This window comes from Ceratosolen solmsi, unplaced genomic scaffold, assembly GCF_000503995.2.
Source record: "Ceratosolen solmsi marchali unplaced genomic scaffold, CerSol_1.0 scaffold148, whole genome shotgun sequence".
In the NCBI taxonomy this organism is placed as follows: Eukaryota; Metazoa; Arthropoda; class Insecta; order Hymenoptera; family Agaonidae; genus Ceratosolen; species Ceratosolen solmsi.
Window position 1 is genome coordinate 1,364,306 of NW_011948446.1, and position 27,140 is coordinate 1,391,445.

Below are 27,140 nucleotides of genomic sequence, written 5' to 3' on the forward strand. Positions count from 1 at the left end.
GACGCTCGCACTCACTTACGCACGCACACGCGCACAAAACCGAAGGTAGACGAGGAAGTGGCGGTGGAGGAGGAAGAAGAGGAAAAAGAGGAGGAGGAAGAGGAGGCGAAGGAGGAGGTGGCGGCGGCGCTGGTGGTGGCGGTTTGGCGACGGCCGACGAGAACGGTGAGGGGTGGGGGGGGGGGGGGCGCGAAGGAGGTGACGGAAGAAAAATTCGCCCGCGCGACGCGCGTACACGTCGAGAGTCGCGGGCTGCAAGCGAGCGATCGTCGTCGTAACTCCTCGACGTACGTAACGCCAGTACGAGGGTCCACTCGCTCGAGTAGTCGTCGTTGGTCATTTTCACTCGCTCGCTGGCTAGCTGGCTAACTCTCGCTTCTTTCTGCCCGCGTCCCGCGCATCGATTCTCCTCGCGGTGCCGCCGCCACCGTCGTCGTTGCTACCGCCGCCGCTGCTGCTGTCGCCGCCGCTGCCGCCGTGCTCTCCGGATCGCGACAACGAGAAGCGGACCGTCTAGGTGTCGCGTGTACGTAGGTGCTTATGCGCGGGATTGGTTTGGCGATTAGCTTTGGGGGCGAGGTTCGAGGATACGGGGCCTAGGAATCCGAGTTCTTCGCTTTTTCCCAAAGGGGAGCCGCCGTCTGCGTTCTTGCGCACCCGTTTCCCTGTGCCTCTGTGCGCGTGTGCCCATTGTGCGTGCGGTGCGCCCACGGATGTGTGCGTGCGCCCGAGTCACCGAAAGCAGGAGCGAGAGAGGAGAGTGAGAGGAGAGCAGCAAGACGACCACGACGACTACGACGACCAAGAAGACCAAGCCGACGACACGAGCGAGTCCTAGAATCGCTTATAATACAATCAGGCGCCTCTCTTCAATCCCAAGTGGTATCAATGTTGTCTGGCAATGGTGTGTAAGGAGAACGTGGTATCATGGTTTGGAAATCTGTCCAGGTGAGTCTGGTCCGCTGTCTTCGCACACCCTTTGTAGTTTCTCTTCTTTTTCTGTTTGCGCCCGCGCGCTGATCCTCTCTCCCGATACTTCCCTTCCCTCCTGCTATCCAAATCCCTCTCACTCCCCCTCCCCTCCCCCCGCTCACTCTATCTCTCTCTCTCTCTCTCTCTCTCTCTCTCTCTCTCTCTTGCTCTGTATGCACCAAAGCCGTTGAAGAAAGAGGAAAACACGTCATTGCGAGTGGATGGAGAAGGATGGCCGAAGAGAGTGAGAAAAGGTGGAAATCGTGTTGCACACGACAACGGCGTCTCGCATTTAACACGCGAGGGGAAAAATATTTCGATGGCTCAAGGAAAGGGAAAAGAATTATGACTCTTCCATAGATTTCTCCATCCGCGCCTTCAATTATACCATATAATGTGCGTGCGTGCGATAATATGATGATACCTTTTTCTTTTCTGTTCTTTTCTGCCCCTCTCGACCCTCTGTCACCACTCATCATTTCTTCTCCATCTATCGGTCTTTTTTCCTCTTGATGCTGCTTTATGGGCTTTCTAAGCATTGTACGCTTTTCCGGATCTCGTGTTTCTTACGTTACAATTTACGTCCCGTATACGCTGGTCAAACGTTTGAAAACCTAGAATTTACGCTTTTCAATCGTGATTTTTGCATCAATCAATCTCCGAACATTCCATCGATATTTTATCTAATATCTCGAATGATGGATCTTCTACCTACGATGATTCGACTTTTACGAGTATAAAGTACGTTAGTAGTCGAAAAATATTTTAAATGTAGAATTATTCTCCAGTGTAAATGGGGCGTTAGGCCACGACCATGTTTTGTAAGGATTTTGCGTATTTGTAAAGTTAATTGATGATAGACCCTTAGAGTTTTTATGTGAAACATTATTTAATGTTATTTTTTTATTCTTTTCATTTCATCCGTTTATTTATCATTTGATTAGTTTGACAATATTAATTTGCATTCAATTCATTACAGTGGAAATTAAAAACGACTTAAATAGATATAGCAATGAATTGTTTTTCTTTGCACAGCAAATAAGCAGTAATCGCGAACACTGCGTTTAATATAGTCTGAGCGTTGAAATTAATTTTTTTAATCTTTTGCATCTGTAATATGCGGAAAGACATGTGGTTTAACGATTGTATACCAACTAACATATGATTGTGTTGCTTAACAGCACAAATGAATAAGATATAATGACTAATACTTTCTTTCAATAATGGAATTGTGAAATAGTCTTATAAATTAAAGTTATAAAAATTTATATAATGTACAATCATCATATTGAAGTTAGCAATAAATCACAATTTTGTGCAATGTAGCTTTGAGTTGATATCGTCAACCAAATTCTATCTCAAATAGAAAATAGTTTTTCATATAAATTTTAACATCCGTATAATATCAACTTGAACAATTCTATTTTATGCCTTTGTACAAATAACCTATTCTACTGTGCAATCGCTAGAACCATTCCTATCTCAAGCAATAATTATCCATAAAATGTTAGCATTATGTTAAATATACTTATAGCACCATAATATTGATGATAAATTATATTTATTAGTAAATTTAATCTGATTGTTCCAAGTATACATACAATGTACTTAATTGTAATATACAGCTTTATTATTATCAAATATTTAGATATAACGTTACAATAAACGCTACAATAAGAACCTATCTTTTCTAAATTGCAAATTAATAATTAGGTAAGAATATAATGGCCTTGTTACATTAATCAAAACATTTATTCCCTTCAAGTTTCTAAGTAATTAAAGTTATACTATACACATTTATCAATACTTATATTATTTGTTATTTTTCTCTATCACATCAATAATAAATATTAGTACTTCACTAATCTGTCAGACATATTTAATTTATTATTGTAAACAAAAATTACTATTTCAAAGTATAGAAATTTAAAATCAATTACTAACTTCAATATCTATATAATATTTATTTTATTGCTCTATATTATTTATCTGAAATATATATGAAAAGTAATAGTTACAGTTTATAAATGTCAGCTATCACTAGAGATATGTTATCATGTCTTTCTGTAAATAAAATGTTCTTAGTACAAAAAGGCATTTCAAAAAATTGTATTAATAAAGAACCATAATTTATTGTTTGAGATTTTATTTATAAATATAAGGCATAATTTTTTAGATATTATTTTAGATATTATATGTTTGTTTATCCTAGCAATAAAATATTTTGTCAAATTTAATAAATATTCTTTATATAATAAATTTTATTCTTTTATAATATAAAATATAATATTTAACTATTACATTATATATATTATTATTTATAAATTTAAAGATTGATAAAAAATATTTGTACCCATCTATCATATTTAATTAATAAAGTGAATTTTTTCATTCCAGTTATAAGCGCATAGATGTGATGTGCACGTTGTTAAACATGTGCCTGCCGTTTGAAGTACGGTATTTGGGTACTTGTGTGGAGGATTTAGGTAAGCGAGACTATAATGTCTTGCGTGACACAGAGCACCGTGCCAATAATGTTTCCGACTTGACCGAGTTAACAAATCTCGGCATGACTGACAAGCGCACGAGGCGAATACTAGCTTTGTACATGGCGCTGCTACACTCCTGTAATTACTCCTGTGCAGTGGTCCTGTATAAAAGTCTGTCAAACTTTGACTTTCAAGAGATAAGTAGTTTGCTGAATGGGACCAATTATACACAGGATGATCAACCTTTGGAAGAGCTATTACTGCTTTACACAATGGCTCTTAATCATCCAGCCTTTAATTATGAGCAGAAAAGCACGTTCGGCAATATCTTTCTTAAATTACAGAAGGAAGAAACTCGCTTGAACATTCCTAAGTCCGGACCTGTACCTTTTAAATCTACACAAGTAATACACAACTTAATCTTTTATGTATTAAGTTATCGTTTAAATTAATCTTATTATTTATCTATAATATTTCTATATTTAGAGCTGCATACCTTGCATAAATCAAAATGATAGAATGGATCCAGAAATTTCTTCTAATTGTGTTGTACCACCTCCACCAATGCAAGCATTTCAAGGTAAATTTAGCATACTGTGTAAAACTCTTATAATGAGAAATTTTTTATATTATAAATTATTATATTAGCATAAAATATTATAAAACTAAGAAGTTACTGAATTCCAAGAAAATTAAAATCTTTATTATAAATCGATATTATAAATAATTTTTTGTTAAATTAAAGAGGAATATAATAGTCATTGCAATACTACACGTTTTATAAATATAATTAGTTTTATAAATATAAATAGTTTTATAAATATAATATCATTTTAAAAACAGAATATGGATTTAATTTTTGAGTAATTAAGTAACTTATGTATTCATGACCATTGAAAAATATCAAAATTAATTTGCATGAATTAAAAGTAATGGTATCTGACATTTTACATAAATTTACTTATTTAATAATATTTTTTATTAAAGTTGGTTATTTTATATATGTATAATAGTAATAAAAAGAAATAAAAAAAATGATAGTTGAAATCTCTTAATTTTTAGAAATCTAAATATTTTTGTAGATTGCATGAATTCATTTATAAAACGTAATAGATATTTTAAATGCAGGAATAAAAATAACAAAATGAACCCCAGAAAAATATACTATTAATATTTACAAGATATCGAAAATATCGTTGAAAATAATTATTTAACAGATAATTTTACATGATAAACAGATGATAGTTCCAGACCAAAAATCAAGACTATTTAGATATAAAATCACCATTTAATTATTGAGGAATATAATATAATTAATTGTAGAGCATCAAAATATAATTAAAAGAATTAAGAATGCGTAAATATTAGCATAATGTTCATAACATATGGGAACACAAAGAAATATTTAAGTATCTTATCACTCATTACGAAAAACTAATATTCATACATAGCATACAAATACAGTAGAACTTTCAAGATAATTAAAAAATGTAAATGCTAAAAAAAGTATAGAAATATGGGGGCTGTTATGAGAATTTTAACAATTATTTATTTATTCTTTATTTATTTAATGTAATTAAAAATATATGGAAAATGTAAAATAACTAGATTAAATGTGTTTTTATATGTGGGGTTACAGACTTAGTTCATACCATATATAAATTACTAAAGTAATTACAATTAATAGAGACATGTATTTTGTAAGCGTTTTAATCATGAAATGATTTTCTGTTCCTTTGCACGAATTTTTCATAGATATTTTTCAAAATATCCAGCAGGGTATCTGACTAGGTAACAAGAGAGAAAGAGAGATAAATTTGTCAATTTATTTGAAAGAACAGGGCCTGGAAGTTTATATTATTAATATTTATATAATATCTATAATAACTTATTTATTGTTTACGGACATTAAATAAAGTATTGATATAGATACAATAATTGAAATTGTTACAATAACCATTGCAACTATAAACAGCAAGATCTGTGCAAAAGTAATTTTCAGATTTATGACTTAGGAATTGTGATTTTCAGGCGAAATGCCGATGCGGGGTAATACGATGATCACAGGAGTACCGCCGGGCCTCGGTATGCCTCCTCCGGGACTTTGCATGCCTGGTCCCGAGCAAATGGCGATGCACGGGACAGGCCACCCGCAATATGTGCACGTTGGTTTCCCTTCGGTCAATCACATGCCACCTTGGCCAGGTCAACTGATGATGGCTCACAATCAATTTGTGTATCATCCGAGCGATGTTTTACCTTATCCCACTTCTCCCTTAGTCAGCCGACAATCCTCGCCCTCACAGTCTCAGTCCCATAGTAGGAGCAATTCCCCCACCGGTCCCTTGCACCGTAAGCCTAATAATAACAACAATAATATCAATAATAACGGCAGCAACAGCATTAATAGCGGACTTCAGCAGCAGCCGCGAACCTCCTGTCAAGTCACCCAGACAACCTCAAATACGATGACTACATCAACTTCGACATCTAGTAGTCAGACGAATATCACCAGTTCCACGACTCTGGTTAGAATTACGATTTTATTTTTACGCTTCTACTGGAAATTAAATTCTGTCTCCATAATATTCACTTTTGCATATAAATTTTAATGGCCTTTCTAGTTTCCATCTTATTCTATTAAGTTTTTATAAAAACTTACATTTATCTCAATTATTATAATGAATTAATTATTTAAAACAAAAAAAGATCAATTTTAAAAACTACGACATACATTAAGTACTTGGGAATTATTTATGAAATAAACAGTTGCGCCTTGTAATGTATAAATAAATACTATTAGATCGTACAATAATATTAAAAATTCCGATTGAAATTTAACATTAATTTTATATTTTCTTAAGATTTCGATTACAAAAGTGAATATAATATGATTTTTGTAAGCTAGTAAAATTCTAATTGTTGGCATTGCAATCTTAACCTATCATAATTATTATTTGTTTCAACAGAGTTCTGCAATGTCGTTACCTCCGCTCTCGTCAATGGGCACAAATAGGAATCTTTCAGGGCAATCGCAACAGTCTCAAAATCAAACATTGCCACCGCTTTTATCATCTAGGCCACTCGCTCCTATGAGCAATGTTGCGTCTTACAACAGACATAATAACGTGGATTCGACATCGACAACGACGTCGTCCAAACAACAACAGCCACCACCACCGCCACGATTGAAGTCCTCAGTACCTGGTGACTCGCTTCGCGAGATGGCCAACAAGGAGATGCCCAACTTCAAGGGAAACTTTCAGAACTGTTCTAGCAACGAGGTTGGTCATAGTGCTAAGAAAAGTCCCAAAATTAGATGCAAAGTTAAAGTCAACGGAGAGGGTCCTTCTCGGGTGAAAATTCATCACTTTGATTATGTAATAGACCGCGATTATGATAAACGGTTAATTAGACGAGTAATGTTGGGCATTTTTCATTAACAGATTAGGAGACTGAGTGATGAAGATATATCGAAAGTCGATATGACATCAAACGTACTGAATAATATGAAGACACAAGCAACAAATGGTTTAAATCAAACTCCCGAAAAGAAGCTTGATGTCCTCAATAATATGCATTCAACGAATGAATCTATCGATAATGAGGTGTGTAAAAGCAGTAAAATAAGCACTATTGAAATATTTATCTTGGCCGTTTTAAACCAGAAGGGAAACGATGGTTAGAATTCTTACGGTGACAGATATTTCTTTTAACGTAGTTACTTCGACATATACAAATAAACTTGCAATCACTATATTTTATTTTCTAATGATTCTACTCGAAAATTTGGACTTGAGCCTTTAATAATGCAATTAAATCACTTTTAGGATATATGATTTTTAATTTTACTTATAGTTTTAAAAGAACTTGCAATACATAGATACTATATTAAAAAAAAAATTATATCTAACTGTTGTGATGAATTTTCAGCTTTCGCAAATGGAAAATATTATAAGCGATAATTCAAATGCGAAACCAGCTACGATACCAGAGCAAGGAATGATGAATTATCATCATCAAAATCACACAGCGATGGCAAACATGAGACGGTATCCACCGCCGCTAGATCCTGCACATATGCAAATGTTTCCGGGGCCACCCGCTATATATCCTACCCAAAATGCATGCTATGGCTGTCTTACCACGGTTCCAATGGCTGGAATTCAAAATCGATTTTCAAGGTAATCATTATTTGGTACACGTTTTATGCAATTACTGTATTCTTGCTATGAATGAATTAAAATTTAAATAAATTTTTAAGGTCATTATACCACCTATAGTTTCTAATAAGTTGTTAATAACTCTGTTTGAAAACTGTAAAAAACTCTGTCGAATATAGATTTTTTGTATTTAAAGATAATTAAGTTTAATTTAAACAGTTTAAAGACTTATAATTGTTTATATGTAGGATTAATAATATCCGATAACATTAAAGTGAATTTTTGGTACAAAAAGCAATTGTTGATATTATATTAATGATATTATATTTTGATATTAATGTTCATATTATAGTAATTATTTATTAGTAAAAGCATATTAGATATCTATATATTTCTATTGACAAAGAACTAAAATATTTAAAGAGAAATATAACTACATAAATTGCCAAGTAAACCAATGATTAGAGTTGAGATATATTTTCTTATTTCTACACACGAATTCATTATCCTCATCGTTTCATATTTATCAATTTTGATAATTTACAAAATTAAATTTTAAGTCACTCGATTATTGCATCAAACCCTACCATGCCATTCTCTGTTTTTATTATTATATCTTTAATAATATTTTTAAATAGATTTTGAAACTTTAATAAGCTATATTTTTTAATGCTTTGAATGATGAATTATCCACTAAGTAAAATTAATTTTTGCATGCTAAATAGATTTTAAAAGCATATAAATTAATTTTGAAACAATTATAGTTAAATTATATCTTTATTTTAAACAGATCTCCAGTGTTTATTAAAAAACGTTTTATTTTAGTAAAATATAATAAGTTAAAGAATAACGATCACAAAAATTTTAGTGTTAGTATGAAAATGGACATAACGTTTATACATTTAATTTTCATTTCTACATAAACCTTATTATTATATACATATTAATTTAAGCTATTTATTCTATAGATTGATTTTGAATTTAAATTTTGGTCATTCTTTACATAAACCGAACAGTAATTTACATAAGATTTATAAGAAAGTTAAAAAAACTCCTCAATTCCGATTATTCAAACTGTAAAAAATCAATTTGGTTGAAAATTATTAAAGCTATTAAAAAATTTCAAATAGCCGATATTCAAAATGTACGGTAACTTACAATTAAAAAATGCTTAAAAATTATTCACTAGATTAAAGTTTAACTGTCTCCTTTTTCGAATAGGTGTAACGGTCCACAAGTCTACTGTCTGACGCAGTTGCAAGCTCTTCGACTTGATCCGGAAAATAGTAGGCATTGCTCCCAAAGCAGCAGTTCCGATAGCACCGGAAGCCGCTCGCCACCGGAGACACCACCCGCTGTCCCATGGCTTAGCAATGATAACGGATCCGTGAACAACGACCAGCAACAGCAGCCACACCCGGGTGGTGGACCACCACCCCTCCATTCCATACCTTCGACGCACTCCGTCCTTCCACAGCAGCAACAGCAACAACAACCTCCACCACCATCGAATCAAGAGAGGCATCGTGCGCGCAAAAGTCAAGCGCACATGATGCGGCATAAGAACCATTCGTCTGGCATGATGAACGGTGTTACTCCACCCCAAGTCCCGCCTACGAGCCTTCAGCCGTGCATGAGCTTCCCTGCGCCACCTGGGCACACGCCGATGACGGCCTACCTGCCGCATCACGCTCACTTTCCGGCTCTGCGACCTACCACTGGTATTTATTCAAATTTCACGCACGCCTACGCCAGGCCAGCGCCCGCCGGCTATCCTACTCCAGCCTATCAACCCAACGGCGAGATGATGTATCAGTATCCCGGACATCCTCCACCAGGCAGTAGCAACTCAGTCGCGACGGCCACTGGAACGCCACCACCGCCGGCTGCGGCAGTAGCAGCAGCCGCCGCTGCCGCGGCCGTCCAGAGCACGCCCAGCCAAGTCCAGCAGCAACAGCAGCAGCAACAGCAGCAGCAGCAACAGCAACAGCAACAGCAACAGCAACAGCAACAGCAGCAACAGCAGCAGCAGCAGCAGCAACAGCAACAGCAGCAGCAACAGACGCAGCAGCAGAGCTATGTGCCGGCCGCTCCCGTGGTTACGTATGCTCCGGTCAACACCACACCTTCCAAGGTTTCGTGCTATAACTGCGGCAGCAACAACCACATGGCGCCGGACTGCAAGGAGCAGACGATGGAGGACATTACGAGAGGAGGTAGGCTATCATGAGAGCAAATGAGCCAACTACTATGATTATGTGGGATGTGCAAAGAGATGTTATTACTTCGGAAGCGACAGTGGGAATTATTCGATTTACTGACTAACGAATCGATCGACTAATTTAACTATTTAACTAAAGGCTTTTAAAGATAAATACGAACGAACAATTGTTTCATATGATTAAATGCAAATTTCATTAAAATTTAGAAAATAATATTTTTTAAAATAAAAGATAAACAAAAAATTATTGATTTTTATATATAAAGAGATGAAAATACATGGATAATAACTTATTAACCTTCAGAACAGAATAGAATTTTATATCCAACTTTATATAATATGAGTTTTTTTCAAATCAGAAAGTCAGCAAATATTTTTATCATAAATTTTATAGTTGCATGTTATTTACAGTTTATTTATTTGATTTATAAGCATTTATCGAATTTATATCGCCAAGTCTTGGTCAATTCATCATTATATAGCATATCACTTTGACCCAGCTCGGACATATGATATGCAAGTTTACCTATTTAAATTTTTTCATAACGTTCACTTGTTTACCAAAGCAGTTCCTTCATTTTATCTTTCTTATCTTATAAATTTTAGATAATTTAGTGTTACTCACGTTCACTCATTCGACCATATATTAGAGAAATTTTATACATTTTATAGAGAACGTTGTAATTTTTGTAATGTATATAATTGAAACGCATGCAGAAAATTTATCGTGCCTTTGCTATAATATTTTTTAAAGAATGATGCTTGTTTGCATAAAAAATTATAACATTGATTTTTTTATCGATTACATTATATTTGCATATTTGATAAAAGTTTTACTACATATACACATTTTATTATATTAGATAATTGTTTTTATAGTATTTTATATTAAGAATCTATAGATATTTTCATAACTGAAAAATAATTTTTTAATAAAAACATTAAGCTAGTATTAAAACAAAAGAAAACAAAAAAAAATACATAAATAGTACAGCAAGTGTGTAATCTGATTTTTAAATGTAATTTATAATTTGAATTAAATATTTTTAATAATTAAAGTATGCAGAGTTATTAACATCGCGTTTAAATTTATATAAATAATGTAATTATAAGTTCGGGTTATTACTATTTCCGCACAATGTTTAATAGAATTTAATACCATACATACGTAAAAGTGTATATATGAATAATAAACTAGAAACTGTCTTGAAAAACAGTCAGCAGTATCCTGTAATAAAGATATATAACAAGACTTGCCATTGTTTGATCGGATTGGTTATATTCCGGTTAGAAGTAAAATTGAAGTAAAAGGATATTTGTTTTATTAGGAGACATCATATGAACCTTGAGTATATAATCTAACTTCTTTTCATAATTTGAACAAGAATTTATAATTTGATATTTGAAAATAATTTATGAATATTTATACTTATAATTTTTAAGAATTGACTAACTCTAAAGACGTGATAAGCTTTACAATAATAAGAAATGTTATGCTTAATAAACTGTCCTACTTACTTATACATAGATATCCGTTTTTGACATCCCTTCTGCAGATAAAATAAATATTAATAGTAACAATTGACTTGACAGAGATAAAGATTAAATGAAAGATTAATTGTTTAATTGGGCAAAGACATATTGCATGTATATACGCGATAATAATATTTGTATTTTGGTTTGGAAACAAATGTAAACTTCGAATAGTATAATAAATATAACTTGTTTAGTTATAGTTATATTTATAAGGACAGGGACCAATATGTAATAATTAATTAACGGCTACCTAGAAGTTACATTTTTTAAATTTCATTTTTTTTTTTTTTTTTTTTTAATTTAATAAAAAAAAGAGTGCAGTGACAATATAGGCTAATATGTGTATTAGAAAGTTCTTAGAACCGTAATTATTAGAATCGCTTATTACATATCATTTAAATAAATTTGGCAATGAGTTTCTTTAATATATTGCATTCAGAAAATTAGAGTGGGGATAAAATCCGCGTAATCATAGAGCAAAGAAAAGACTATTGCAGTTAAAGGCGCTATGTATGAATTCGCGGCTGGTTTTGTCATGTTCGCAGCCCAGTATCGGTTGGACTACGCGACAATGAATCAGTCGGGAGGCGAGCAGTGCCAGAGCTCCGACAAGTGATCCCCTGCCACGGACCACCCGAACGCACCCGAGCCGCACATCAAGGCCGTCGCACATGCCTCATCGCACTCACACGCCATCGCCATACGCATAATCCTCATCCTCGCCATCATCGTTGCTCCCTGCACTGGTATAATAACGAAGCGCCCAAGAGCGACTATTTACATATAATTGGGCGCTCGTGCGACTAATTCGGACGGATCGTGCCCGTCGTATAATATAGCACCGCACACACACTTTCTTATGGGCGCGGAACCCGTTTTTTTATGATTATTATGTATTATTACTATCAATGCTATTCAGTTTTCCTCATCTATTCTTCATTTTTACTTTTTCTTTTTTCATATTTCTTTAATCAACTTTCTTCTTATATTTTCTTTCTTAAGAAAAGTTTTTCTCTCGTTATTCGTTATTCACGGTACGAGGTATACGCATACTTTTTACTAATTCTTATTTATGATATATAGTAATTATTGCGATTATTATTATTATTACCATATTATTATTATTATTATTATTATTATTATTATATTATATTATATTATATTATATGATTATTATGTTATTATTATTAATAGTTATTATGATCATTGAAAAACTTATGTTCATGTGGATATTCACGCCTTGCGTATAAAACATTAATCGGCAAAAAACGAGGGAAACTTTAATTGAGCTTTCCTAGTTTTTATGTATTATTAGTAAAACTTACGTGGGCCCGTTGTTTTTTCTTTTTCTTTTTTTTCTTTTTTTTTAATTTAATTTAATTTTATAAGGGAGCCTATGCGTAAAAAAGGTGCCATGCGCGTACAAGAGGTGTAAATTCCGGTTTAAATTATTGTGGCTGTGTAAGTGGCTAATGTTTCATAAATTTCTTTGTTGTGTGTGTGACTGAATATTTTTTACAACTAATTTTCAACCGATTGAAATGTATACGTTTACTCGAAATTGTTGAGTCTAAATACGAGTGTGCATCTTATAAAATGCATAATTATTTATACTATAATGCATTTTTTAAATGAAGCACGATAAATATTACTGAAATTTTTAATTAATTTTTGTAAATAAAGGAATTCGGGTTAATTCGTATTTTTCGTTAATCGTACTTACGTAACGAAAATTTTAACCTCTTACTTGTACGGGCACCTGCAGGCGCGTTTCAATTAATTTTTCACTGCATGCGAGAGAGGTGATAGAAATGTTGAGAGTGACTAAGAAAGAGAGAGAGAGAGAGAGAGAGAGAAAGAAAGAGAGTAAGAATAAGAATAAGAAAGATTAAAAGACACGAACAATGTAAAGAAAACGTTCAAAAAATGTAATGACGAAACAAAATAAAATGTAAGAGGTATCACATGATATATCGCTATTATAGTGTTACATGGTTAAATATGGCAAAGAAACCGCACATGCCCGACAAAACTGGACAAAATAAGAAAATAAATTACCATCGTGTATAACGGTGTTACTTCCATTTCTTGCTGTTGCTAATAAATTAATACCATCACCAACCGCTGCTATTGTTGCTAATGTTATTCTTATCGATATTTCATTACAACTTTATGTACATATATTAAACTAGAATACACACGTATATACACCGGCACGTTATGCATATACACACACGCGCACTTAAACATATTGAGCATGCACACCCTCTGCATGCACGTATGTACACACATTCATATATGCACGCATGCATACGTACATACATACCTGCAAACAGAAAAATATATGTATATTTTCCAACTCTGCGTGTGAGAAAAACCATAAGTGTTCGATTGTGTAGCTGCCGTTGCGCTCTTAAGTGTGTTTAAATCATAAGCAGTGACAAGATTATAATATAATAAGAAGAAGAATAAAGAGAAAACTGAAGCGTCAAGTATATATTATCGCGTTTGAACCGATGGATTTTGTTTTTTCTCTCTTAAAAAAATAAAAACATAAATAAAATCAAATAAAAAAAAATAAAAAAAATAAAACCAAGAAAAAAATTATAAGTAGATATGCCATTTTCCATCGGAGCAATTTTAGCAATTTTATACAAAACATAACCTTTAGTCGCCCTCGTCTGTAACACAACTTTAATTTAAAAACAAAATAAAACAAAAATAAACAAAGCGATGTAAATTAAAATTACAAGAGGGCGATATCGAGTTAATCTTGCATTAACAATAGATGATAACTATATATCCTTGTAAAAAGCGTGATTGTAAAGAGTCATTGAAAAAGGAATCGATTTAATGTATATATTATATAAATATTAACGTATTAAAGGATAACCGAGGTAAAGTCGTTGATGAAAAATTCATTTTCTTTTATTTTCGAGAGGAAATGAAACATGTTTAGAGCTCGTTTTGTCATTATTTTTCTTTAAAAGTTAGAAGGAGTTTCGTGATCGATGGCTAGTTTTTTCGAAAATGAATAATGTAATTGCGATAACGTTGTTCGTGATGGCTAGTCAAAGGTAAGGATTAATAACGTAGGTGTGGTGTTAATGGCAGATGATGCAAAAAATAGATCCTCATTATATTTTCCACAATAGCGTTCTTGTGGGCAAGATTAATCTATTAAGATTAATGTAAATTAAGATTCATATTCTGTAATATTAAAAATAATTTTTAATTTTGTTAATATTTCTATTACAATTGTTTTTAATGATGTTCATATAAGTATATATAAAATTATTGCCTACGTTTGATATTTTCTTAATTCTAATATGAATTAGGAGGTAAATTTTCTTTTTAATTTAATTCAATCATAAAGTTTAGTGTTTCCAAATATTTTGTTTTCCGATATATGAATGCGCTTTCTAAATTTTTTTCAAAGAATGACTTGGGAGAAGATTACCTCCTAACACAATAAGATAATCTCGATAATCTAATTTTATTAAAATCTAAAAAAGAAAAAAAAGGAATTATATTTCCTGCCAAAAATTACTATGAAGGTTTTGCAAACTGTCCAAAATATGATAACGAGAAACAAAATGGTTCGTTCATACCAAATAATAAATTAATAAGGCTATAACGTACTGAACTTAATTTGAGCTTTCATTCGTCGTGTCCATTTAATTAAAAAATGTAAAAAATGAAGGGAAAACTTAATTTTTTTTCTCCTATCGATCCAGTGATATAAGATTAGAAATGATCGAATGCCTCGAGTCTCAGTGATGTTAGTAGATTTAGATAATAACACTCTCATCGACTTATCTTAATTACTCACCTACTCATAGAAAAAAATTGTCATGCGTATATTAATTTTATTTTTAGTGTTAAACGTAACAGCGGTTGTGAATAATATGCGTGTTAATAATTTGTCTTTTTCATTAAGTATTCATGAGTAACATCACATTGAAATATTCATCTTCTCGGATAAATATTTAATAGTGATGTTTACATTTATAATATTGAGAGCACTATAAAATATATTACGGAAACATATAGTTAATTTCTCATGCTGATTTTGCTCACGTATATTATTTTAATTTTATGTCGAAATTAATTTATGTTTTCGTTAATTTGTTCTTTTTTCTCTTTTGCTTTCTTTCTACAAAGTTTTAAAATATCGAAACTCCCTGATCGATCGTTGAAATAAATGAGACTACAACGCTACTAAGATATTATTATTATTATTAAGAGAAAAACGAAAAAAAAATTTTGATGAGAATAAACAACGATGTAAGTTGTGATCACTCGACAGGTGATCTTTACGGCGTTAGATTTTAAGGGCGTGCGACGGGCTCAGATATTCGTCTTTCTCGATCGAATCAGTATTAAGCATTTACCGTGTCCGAAAAATATCAAAAGTCGAAGAAAATAATGGACCATATCAGTGTCAGAATTGTATAAAGGCAAACCAAAATAAGAAAATTACATACGAAATGACGTAACAGAATTTTTTGAAGGCATATGCGTATGTGTGCGGGTATGTATGTATACGCGCGCGTGTGCGTTAGAGAGAGAGAGAGAGAGAGAGACAGAGTAAAGAGTAGAGAAAAAGATATTTCGGCTAAAAATTAAGCACTGATAATTCTAATACGTAAGAGAAAAATGGGAGAGAAATTTACTTGTGAATGAATGATTGAGTATAAGCGAGTAAAAAAGCTTTATTATTCTATTTTCGACTTCACTTTTGCATATAAGAAGGTACTATTAGACAGATATAAAAGGTAAAATCATCATTGTGAATTGCAATGGCATAGTGACTTATATATAATATATACTATAATACGACTGCAGATTCTTCGAAGATTTTTATGCCGTCTTACTACAAACAATGATCAATAACTTTTATGAACTCGATGAGCTCTTTTATAGTCAGAGACAACGTTCTTGGTGAAATTGCAGCCTAAAATAATATAAAGATTTTTCATCGACATTTTCGAGAATTTTGTGTTGACTATTCTTGTTACACAAAGGAAAATTATTGAAGATGATTCCATGACCTCTTACCATTATAATAAAAAAGACGTTATATCGGAAATAAATTGTAAGATATATAAATATTTAAGTGGTACAGAAATAAATGAACCGTTTTTCAATAATTAATTTCTTGGCAATCATTTTCATGGAGTGAATGCTTCACTGCGTTGGTTTCAATATATTTTAGGAAGGGCGTCGAATAAAATTGTTTAAAAAACTGCTTTATTTATTTTATACAATATTATTTTTAAATATATCGCGAATCAATTGATTTATATAATTTATTTTTATGAATTAGAGAACATTTTTTTATCCGCGTTTGAATTAATATTTTTGGCATTTATAAATTATATTGGAATAATGATTTGATAAAATTAAAGAAAAATATGAAATTTTGCAGAGTTGAATTTATCTTCTTGACCAGAGTGAATTTAACTCCAGAAAATGTACGAAGAAATTAGGGTTAAAAAATGAGAAATGTATATTGGTGAATGTTCCTGCCGTTGAAGCATCGCAGGAACTCCGATGTAAGCAAAGCAATTGACTCGTCGCCTATTTTTTCCAATTCGCTTAACGAAGCGACGAAGCAAGTTCTGTTTTATTTATCTATTTACCTTTTTGCTTTTTAAGAATGTATTTTGTAAAAATAAAAATTGACATCATCGTGCGAGTCCAATGCGAGTGCTTAAGCGATTGAACTGCCGTAATTGTGGGCACAAAACACATAATGTGTCGGTGCATTTGGATAAAAAATAATATTCTAAGTTTTATTAAGAGATTAAATATCAGTTTAATAGTCGAACCGTTTTATTTTTTATGCTTAGAAAGATTTAATTTCCAACTACAAGAACTCCAAAAAACCATTTCAATTATAATATTATTAAGATTCTTTATTATGTACAAGATACGTACAATGTTGATTTTGGCTTTTATTGCAGAAGAATTTGTGTATTCTTTTTTGTATAAAGTTGCAATGTGTGTTTCCTTGATTAATCAGCGTTTGCGATGGGCTTTACAAAAATAATTTAATTACATTATTATTACTATTATATTATCATTATATTATTTTTATTATCTAAACGCGCGAATCGTTGAAGAAAACGAGATATTTTGAAGAATTACTCATTTTTCTCGTAACACAATGATCATAGTGAACTTTTGTATAAATTATATCAAAAATAAATATATCATTTAAAAAGTGGAAAGGAAAAATATAAGAGAATAATAATAAATTCTCGGCAAAACTCTTAGAGTTCGTAGTACTTACACCAAACATACAAATACATACACATGTACACAACACTGCGTGAATACTAATAGAATTTTGTTGCATATATATCACACAGCTTATTAGCACAAGGCTATTTGTTTTTCTTTTCTGTACTTTTTAAATTTACTTTTTAATAATTAATATTTTTATCTGCGAATAATTATATATATGTGCGTGCGTGTGTTACTCAAAGACGTCGATCGATTTTGAATTTTAGAAACGGATAGCGCTGGCAATTTTTTTTTCATAATAGAAGAAATATATAATAGCGCTTTGTATAATAATTGCTAAGTGCGAATAAATTTGATATTTACTCGAACTCGTTATTTTTTTTCCTCTACGGATCCCGAGGCTTGCGAAAACTCGGCAGCGCTACGACAATTATATTGTTAATAAACGGTTGAAGAATAAAAAAAAATTAAAAATGATTAAAAAAAAAAGTAAATGAGACGAAGAGAAAAAGAAACAACGTCATAGTTTCGAGTGTGCCTGAGAACGTAAGAGTGCGCGAGAACAAGTATAAATATAAATATACTATAAAAATAATTAAGAGGTGACAATTTTAAACACAGAAATAAATATATATTGTAAATTAATTAATTAAATCTTAAACGTGATTAAGTAATATTTGCGACAGTGAGGGAAATGAACAAACGTGGGGAGGGGGTTAAACAGAAGAGGCTGGGCGTGCAAACGAAAAAATCAATAGAAAATCAATAAGATAATAAGCTTTGTGAATTTATGCGTATTACTGCGCAAAAGTTTATATATGCATACCTACATCATACATGCGTATGTACATATTTGTGTGGATGCGTGCAGGTATTTGTACGTACGTATGATTGTGTGTTTGTATGCGTGCATGTATGACTGCACGTATATATGTGTGTGTATATATATATATATATATATATATATATATATATATATATATATCTGTGAATAAATGCAAATGATTGTCATGAATGATAATGGAAAAATGCGAAAGTGTGATAAGAAAAAGGAAAAGCGTTAAACTCAAATAAAATAAAAGAGAATACGATGTATGAATTTGTATGCCACTAGGTCATGTAAATATCTATAAAACTATAAAAGAATTTACATACAAATATGTGATGTGTATATATGCACACACAGTATATGTATATATATATATATATATATATATGAGTGCGTGTGCGCGCGCGCACGCGCGCGTGTGTGTAGGTGCGAAAGATATCGAGATATATTTGTAAATTCTGTTATCTGAATCCATTATGAATATTTTAACCTCCTGTAATAAAATATTTAATAAAAAAAATGTTACCAACCAAATTGCCTCTATATTATATCAATTCACCTTAATGTTATTTAATGTTTCATATAAAAAACTGTTAAGAAAAGATCATTTTTATTTCATTATGATAATAATTGAACCAATTTCTATGATTTATATTGAAAACTTAACATTCAAAAATTAAACATTAAATAAAATTTCCAAAATCTTTAATTGATTAATAACACGTGTATTTAATGTATTTAATTAAAATATACTCTAAATTTCATTAACAGAAATCACTAAAAATAGAATACAGAAGAAATGTGATGTTTAGATGTAGAATCGTTTTTATGTATGAAATTTTTAATTAATTACCCTTGTATATTTAAAGATTGTATTTTTAGAAAAGTTTATACCTATTTCATAAATAAAATGTTTTAAAATTGAAAGTAAAGAATTATAAATCTGAACACTACAATATAGTTATTGTACAATCTATTTTATAAAAAAATATTATCAGGACTATCGCTGTTTATTTGTCAATATTTACATATTTTTTAATTTTTATACTATTTCAGCAATTAACTCGATTTGAAAACTTATTTTCATTATTCAACTATATTTTTAAAAATAATTATTTTTATTGAAATATAATTATATTTATTCGGTCTAACGAAAATTTTTATATATTTATGTAAGGTCTGCATTGTTCTACCAGTCTTAATTAGTATTTAAACGTAGTTAAAAGAATACATCTAAATTTGTAGATTAAGAGAATTCTGTCCTTTTCATGGAAAATGATACTTTATCTTTAGTTTTATTGGATTTTTTTTTATAATTTAATTTTAAAAATTTTAAATAGCAACAGATATATTTATAATTATATGTACATAGTTTTAGTAATATCCTTTCATTTTTATTTTATGAAACAGTTTTATTTTATAATTTTTTGCTTTTAAATTCAATTAGATTTTTCCTTTTTTATTTTAGGTTATATTAGATATAATACATTTAATTTTTTTTTAATTTTAAGCGCTTTCTGATATTCTTTAAGTATACATTGATATACCTTTTAATGTGTAAAAGATGTGTGCATGATTATTTCATAATGAAGCTTCATAATGATAAATGCTTTATCAGGTATCTTGTTATAACTGGTATTGTTATTTTGTTGTGTAAACTTTGTTTTATACTACAGTTTCTTAGTAATTTTTTATAATATGCTTTTGATATATAATTACGTATCGAAATTTATCGTAAACTTTTTTAAAAATAATTTTAATAAGATAATTGATCTTATTAGATCTGTAAAATGAATGAATGAATGATTTAATTTCGTTTATAACAATAACAATTCATGCGATATTTGTAAAATATATCATATTGCTGAATATTACATCTAAGTAATGGTCAATATACGTTTAGACAAATTCGGCTATCAGCAAAATGGTTAATTATCATTCATTTTATTTGTTAGTATATGCATTCTAAAAATTAAATGTTATAAACGAGAAGACAATTAGAAAAAATACACTTACTCTTAGTCAGCTATATATTGAGATGCAGGAGATTTTGTTTAAACGATCGAAGTTTTCCTTCAAACTAAATTATGAATATATTCAAAAATATATCTCTACTCAAGTTGTCTATATATCAGATTATAAGGAAAAATTAGATACTTTATGTCGCATATACGACTACATAAGTTATAGAGAAATTAAGATTTAAATATTAAAATTATAATATACTTAATATACGCTTTTGTTGCTTATTTATTATTTCATATTCAATCAAATAATTACTTGTTAGACTTTTTTAAATTAGCTAATTGATATAATTATATTAATTCAAACATCTTGTATCGTTATTTCTCAAAATGTGGTAACCTTTATAATTTTAATGAAATACTCTTCTCTACCGATTGATCCAAGAGACATCGGGGCAAATCTTATGATCGCTATCAATAACTAAATGTCTTTTTTATTACGGTTTAACGAATAAAAAAATAGTCTATAAATAAAATACAAGTTATAATATATGTGAAAGTTTTTATATTTGTCATTGTCGATACTAATTTTGCAAAAACAATGCCAATTTTTATTAAATTTCAATATATTATTTGTTCTTCAATGATTTTTAAAATTCATTAGGTTATAAAGAAGTAAGGCATGTAACAAATGTTTCAAATTGATAAACTGTAAAATATGGAAATAAATTTAGTACTTGTTTACAATTATTATAGTAATTTTCGATTTAGTATTGGTACAAATAAAACAACGTAGAAATTGTGTAAGCATTTTTAATTAAAAAGAAAGCAATAAAGTATTGACTAAAATTTAAATCATTAAATTTATGTTAATCAATATATGGACAGATTACATATTTTCTAAAATATTCGTCAAATTAATATAAAAGGATAATAAAAATATACGATTTATATACTTATGTCATTATAAAATGAAAAAAGTTGACGAAATTAAACTTAACAACAAAGAAAAAGCTAATGATGAATTATAAGCAAATATGTCATTATATAATGCAAATATTAAAAAAATATGTAATATTAAAGAATTTATAATATTTAATAAAAAAAGATAAAAATCACAACATTAATTACCTTAGATTAATTATATGAAATTTAATTTTGATCACAATTATGTGATTAGATCTGTAATATTAATAATTCAAATACAATTCTGTTAATTACTTACATTCAAGAATAGCAATTTTTTAATTGTGTACATATTATTCAAGTAATTATTTTACTTTAATAACTTAATTTAAAATACTAATTTCAAATTAAAAATTTCATTTACATACGAAATATATTTATAAATTTGCTTTATAAATATTTCAAATGATTTATTAATTGTAAATCGTACTTCAACCATTAACGTATTTTAAATATTTTATTATTCCATTATTAATTCAGGAAAAAACGTATTACATTCATTTGAGATTTTAATTTATTTTATAGTGACTTCAGCATAATATATAGAATGATTTTAATTATGTAAATATAATTAACTGGTGTCTGAAATTTCTTTAAAATGGACAACACACTATAATTTAGTAAATCTATACTCTTTTTGAAATAAACGTCATAAAACTATATTTTGTTTTTTCATAATTTAACATTTATATATAAAAATTTGAACAGATTTTATTTTATATATACTTGACTTCATATTCAGTTGGATAATTCAAAATCCTCGGTTCAAATATGCTATAAATATTATTTTTTATTAAATTTAGTTGGAAGAATATTTATTATGATATAATATCGAGAATTTTAGTTTATATAGATAGTATATTATTTTTAATTTCTATTTGCTATATTGTAAATTGATAATATTTTTATTTAATTGGACTAATTTAATAAAAGAATTTGGAATTCAATTTTAAAAATATGCAAATATAACAAACGATAATTTCCCAATATTTATTTTATTCTAAACGATGAATAATACATAGAATAAAGATACGATTAAGAAATAAAATATAAATGAAAATTAATAAACATATTTATAATCAAACGTTTCTAATCGCTCATATATAATTAAACATAATCTATTAGAGCAATTATAAATTACAAATTATATTTATTTTTCGAATGTTGATTAATTATTATTACAATTTTTTTATCTTCTTTTTGATCAAATTACTTTAAGGATTAATGTGTACTATACATTTTTTTGCAATATTCGAAATCTTTAAGTATATAAATATTTTGAACTATTTATATTTACAAACATTTATATTTTTTGAGATTTTGTAATTATAATAATTTTGTACTTAATTGATAATTTATAATTAATTATAAGCTAGAAATATTAGCATTATTATTATCTAATTATTTATAATTAAAAAAAAAAGTCTAAAAAGTCTTAAAAGTCTGTCAAAAATTGTACTCAATCAATTTAATAGATATTGTTTTTATGTATATTAAAGTTGTGTAAAAGTCTTTGTCATTAAATGCAATTAATTTCTTTAATATAATAAAATAATAATATTAGTTAAGATGAACATTATTTTTAATATCTGATAAAGATAAAATGGGTTCCATTGTATCACTTTATTAATATAATTTGTATAAATAATATGCTAAGGAATGTTTGTTTAATTATTTATTGTATTATATCTATTACTTTTGTACACTTATTACTATTGTATTATAAATTTTTAAATCAATTCAAACCTTTGAATTGAAAAAGTTAAGTAATGATTAAATAATTAAGTAAATCATTGAATAGACTTCTCTAGGTATACATAACATACTGTTACAATATTTAAAAATATTTAATCATAGAAAGACATTTTTATATCTAGTATTATTTTTTATAGAATCAATAATCGTTTTTATGATTTAATAATAAATAATAACAATTGTGTTCATGATGATCATAAGAATAAAAAATGAATTGTTCTATTCAAATAAAATTATAAATTTCATAAGTTATTAAAATAAAATAAAATAAAATAATATTTTATATTTACTACATTATAGATTGCATAATATAATATTTTAGCTTTATTCGTTTAAAAAAGATGAAAAATTTGATAATAAGAACTCAAGAGAATTGAAATAACGACGAATGGATTATTTATAAAATTTTTGGAATATATAATTGATTATACACTTCATTTATTCAAACAATTTTTTCAATTAATGTTTAATACAAAAAAATAATTATTTGTAAAAATTGTGAATTTTGAGGAATTAAGAGTATATTAGAAAAATGTTAAAGTTTAAAAAGTTTCATAAAAATTAGATTGTAGACGATAATTTTAAAACTTTCATAATCAAAATAATTGATTATATCAATTTTCATTAATTTTTATTATAATAAATAATTTTCAATTAAAAAACATTATTGTGAACGAAATCTATTGTATTTTTCAAATACATAAATATGTTATCGCTTACTACTCTATAATTAAGCAATTACGAAAACAAAAATAAAATTAATAATTACATTATACATTACAATATTATTATTCGTACTAATAATTTTTTAAACTAATTACATAATTCAAATTTTCAATGAAACTGTTAAATCAAAGTAAATTGACAGTTGTATAATTATAAAAAACGAAGACATTTAGGAATTTAAAAAAAAACATACTTTGTATATATATATTTTCAATATAATTTTTGAAATACTAGAAGTCATTTATCATATTTTTGCATTTGTTTTTACTTTTAGTAATTATAATTTAATTTAATTTCTTATTTGAATAGATAATTTATATAAAAAAAAAAGTTCGTCTAATTAAAGTAGATTTTTATTAAATTATTATTTTTAATTTCGTAGAGTATATAACTATTGAATACAATTATTTTTTTTCTAGTAAATTTGTTAATAAATTAATAAATAACAAGTTCAATATTTTCGTTAGAATAATATCTAAAATTATTCCAAAAGGTTACTTTAAACTTATATTTCTAAATTTAATTATTTAACAATGAATTTATTAATTCAGTAATAAATTTCCGTTTAAAAATCATATATTTTTATTGCATAGACGTGAAAGTTTCGAATACAATAACGTTAATCTATGTTAACATACATAATTTATCATTGTTAATTTTATTCTTAAGATATCATATAATTTTATACAAAAAATTTAATGTAAATATTAATTATTTTTATTATAATCATTTATATAATATTAAAACATTTTAATTTCATTAAATTCAATTTTACATAAATTTATTATGAGTTAAAAAATAGAATTAGTATAAATAGACTCAAATGTAAATGAAATACAATTAATAATATTAGCAGAAGTTTCAAAGTTAAATTGTGTTTCATAATATCTACAATTGCTTACTTTCAAGTAGAAATATCACGAGTACAGTCAGGCACAATTTGATGTAGACGTTCTGAATGAATACATAACTTCTATTCCATAATAGATTCTTTTAATATAAAGTCTTATTTTATTTTAGACAAACTTCAAGTATGATGAAATTTATATGTTATAAAATAATTTTTTTCTTCATAACAAAAAAGTAAACGTTTTTCTCATTTTTCATAATGTATTGATTTAAAAATAGTATTCTTGCTCTTTGAAAATTACATGAGATAACTAAATATGGCAGTGTAATTTATTATTTAGTGTCCATTATTATATTTATTTATTCTTAATATATATACCTATATAAATAATATAATAATATAATAATAATATAATGTAATCATATAATAATGTCACATAATACAATATAATATAATATAATAATATAGTAATATAAAATAATATAATAAAATTATATAAATATCATTTTTGAATTGAACATCATTAAGAACAGATATTTTATGTACTTTTTGTAATGATTTAAATGTATTTATTTTATGTATTAGTAAGACGGTGTTTTTAAGAAAAACAAACATTTCAAAATTATTTTATCTATTATTATTAGAAGTGAAGAATCGACGAATACTCAAATAATTAGGTATTAATGTAAATTAATTTAATAATTATTTAACAATAATAGAAATATATTAAATATTAAAGAAAATTCATAAATACAAATGTTCTAAAATACTTGCCTTGCTTTATTTCAATTATTAAACAACTTAATAAAAAAAATAAGCTTATGCATAGGATAAATTACATAGTATGTAAAGTAAGTATAGTAGGTCAAGATATTATTACAATACATTGTAGTTTTATCTCTTATGAACAATTGTACATGGAATTGTAAGAGAAATACAATTTTCTTGTCGAAATTTTTAATTGAAATTAAATTTTCTAAGTATACATTAAAAATAAGATCAATTATACATTAATTAAAATCATAATTTTATATTTATTAGGTACAGTTATTTTATGAAATCTTAAAACTATGCATCATATATTTTGTACAATAGTACACAATAAATTTTTAATACTAATTTATAATTTATAAGAAAGTTAAAATAACAAATGATTTTAACTTTTTCATAATCATCATAGTATTAAAATTCTTTAAAATTCTTTTGCGTTAAATATTACATTACAATAAATATTGTTTTTAAACGATTAGAGAAGTTTTCTTTAATAATATTTCAATACAAACCTGTTAGATTTGTAATTATTTTTCATTAATTTAGGTATTATGTTCATGCAAAACCTTATTGTTATTCTAGTCAAATTAAATTTAATTATATTTTTTAATTCAATGACCTACATCATTCTATTATATCACTACTTCCATTCTATTTCTCGTAGAAGATTCAACCTTTTATTTAATTAACGTAACTTTAAAATTAAGTAAATTAACATTATTATTAACATTATTATTCAATATGACTATAATAATAATAATTATTCTTATCATAATAATATTAATAATTGATGAATACTAAATGACAAATATTATATTATTATAATTATTTTTTTAAACATTTATTTATCAGCATCTTTTTTCTAAGTAATATAAAATAAATAATTTAAGAAAGTAATTATTTTATGTCATATTAAACAGTTTTTAAAATTTTTTTAAAGATATTTTTTAAAATAAATAAGGTTTTCCTTCGTTTTATATAAAACAATCTCATTTTTAATAGTAGCATATTAATGGTCTAACAACAAGTAATTTTTAAAATTTTGTAGATGAGTACGGTATCGTGATTGAAACTAAATGTTGTACATTGAAAGATTGTTAAGATATTTTCATAAAAAATGCCTCAATAGGTAATGGACGTGCGATTAAATTATTGATAATGGATTTTTGAGAGTAAAATGAATCCTTGAGTTGGTCCCTTGGTAGGGCTTGCGTGTATGGCCTTGGAGTAGATGTCGAGCCGCGTGGAGAACGAACCGCGACTCTTGCGAGAAAAACTCCGCAATCTGTGGGAGAGGGAGAGAGAGTTACGGAGGGCTTCGGTGCCGCGGCGCGGATCGAAGTATCGTCCGGCTGCATCTGTCGATAGGTGTGCGCGCGTCTCTCCCTCTCTCCCTCTCTCTCTCTCTTTCTTTCTCTCTTCGTCTCTCTTTTGCTTTCTCGCTCTTCTTCGTTCACGGCGCCCGGCGGACGATAGACATGCGCGCGCGCAACCGGAGCCAGGGCACCGTTCAATATTCAACCCTCGACGGAACGACGGGACGCAGTCGCCAGCGGGCCGACCACGCAGACGTAGAGGGCGATCAAGAACGATATATATATATATATATATATATATATATATATATATATATATATATATATATA

At 28.6% G+C, this 27,140-nt stretch overlaps 1 protein-coding gene across 1 annotated transcript; it reads left to right on the top strand.

The window, feature by feature from the left end:
• Positions 1-859: 859 nt before the first annotated feature.
• Positions 860-12,333, top strand: LOC105366214 (probable serine/threonine-protein kinase yakA). The gene is made up of 10 exons (XM_011504572.1): positions 860-948; positions 3,370-3,865; positions 3,948-4,041; positions 5,493-5,989; positions 6,431-6,745; positions 6,908-7,069; positions 7,395-7,645; positions 8,846-9,640; positions 9,701-9,840; positions 11,927-12,333. Exons 1-10 carry the CDS (start codon positions 902-904, stop codon positions 11,995-11,997), a joined length of 2,868 nt encoding a protein of 955 aa, XP_011502874.1. The 5' UTR covers positions 860-901; the 3' UTR covers positions 11,998-12,333.
• The last annotated feature ends 14,807 nt before the right edge of the window (positions 12,334-27,140 follow it).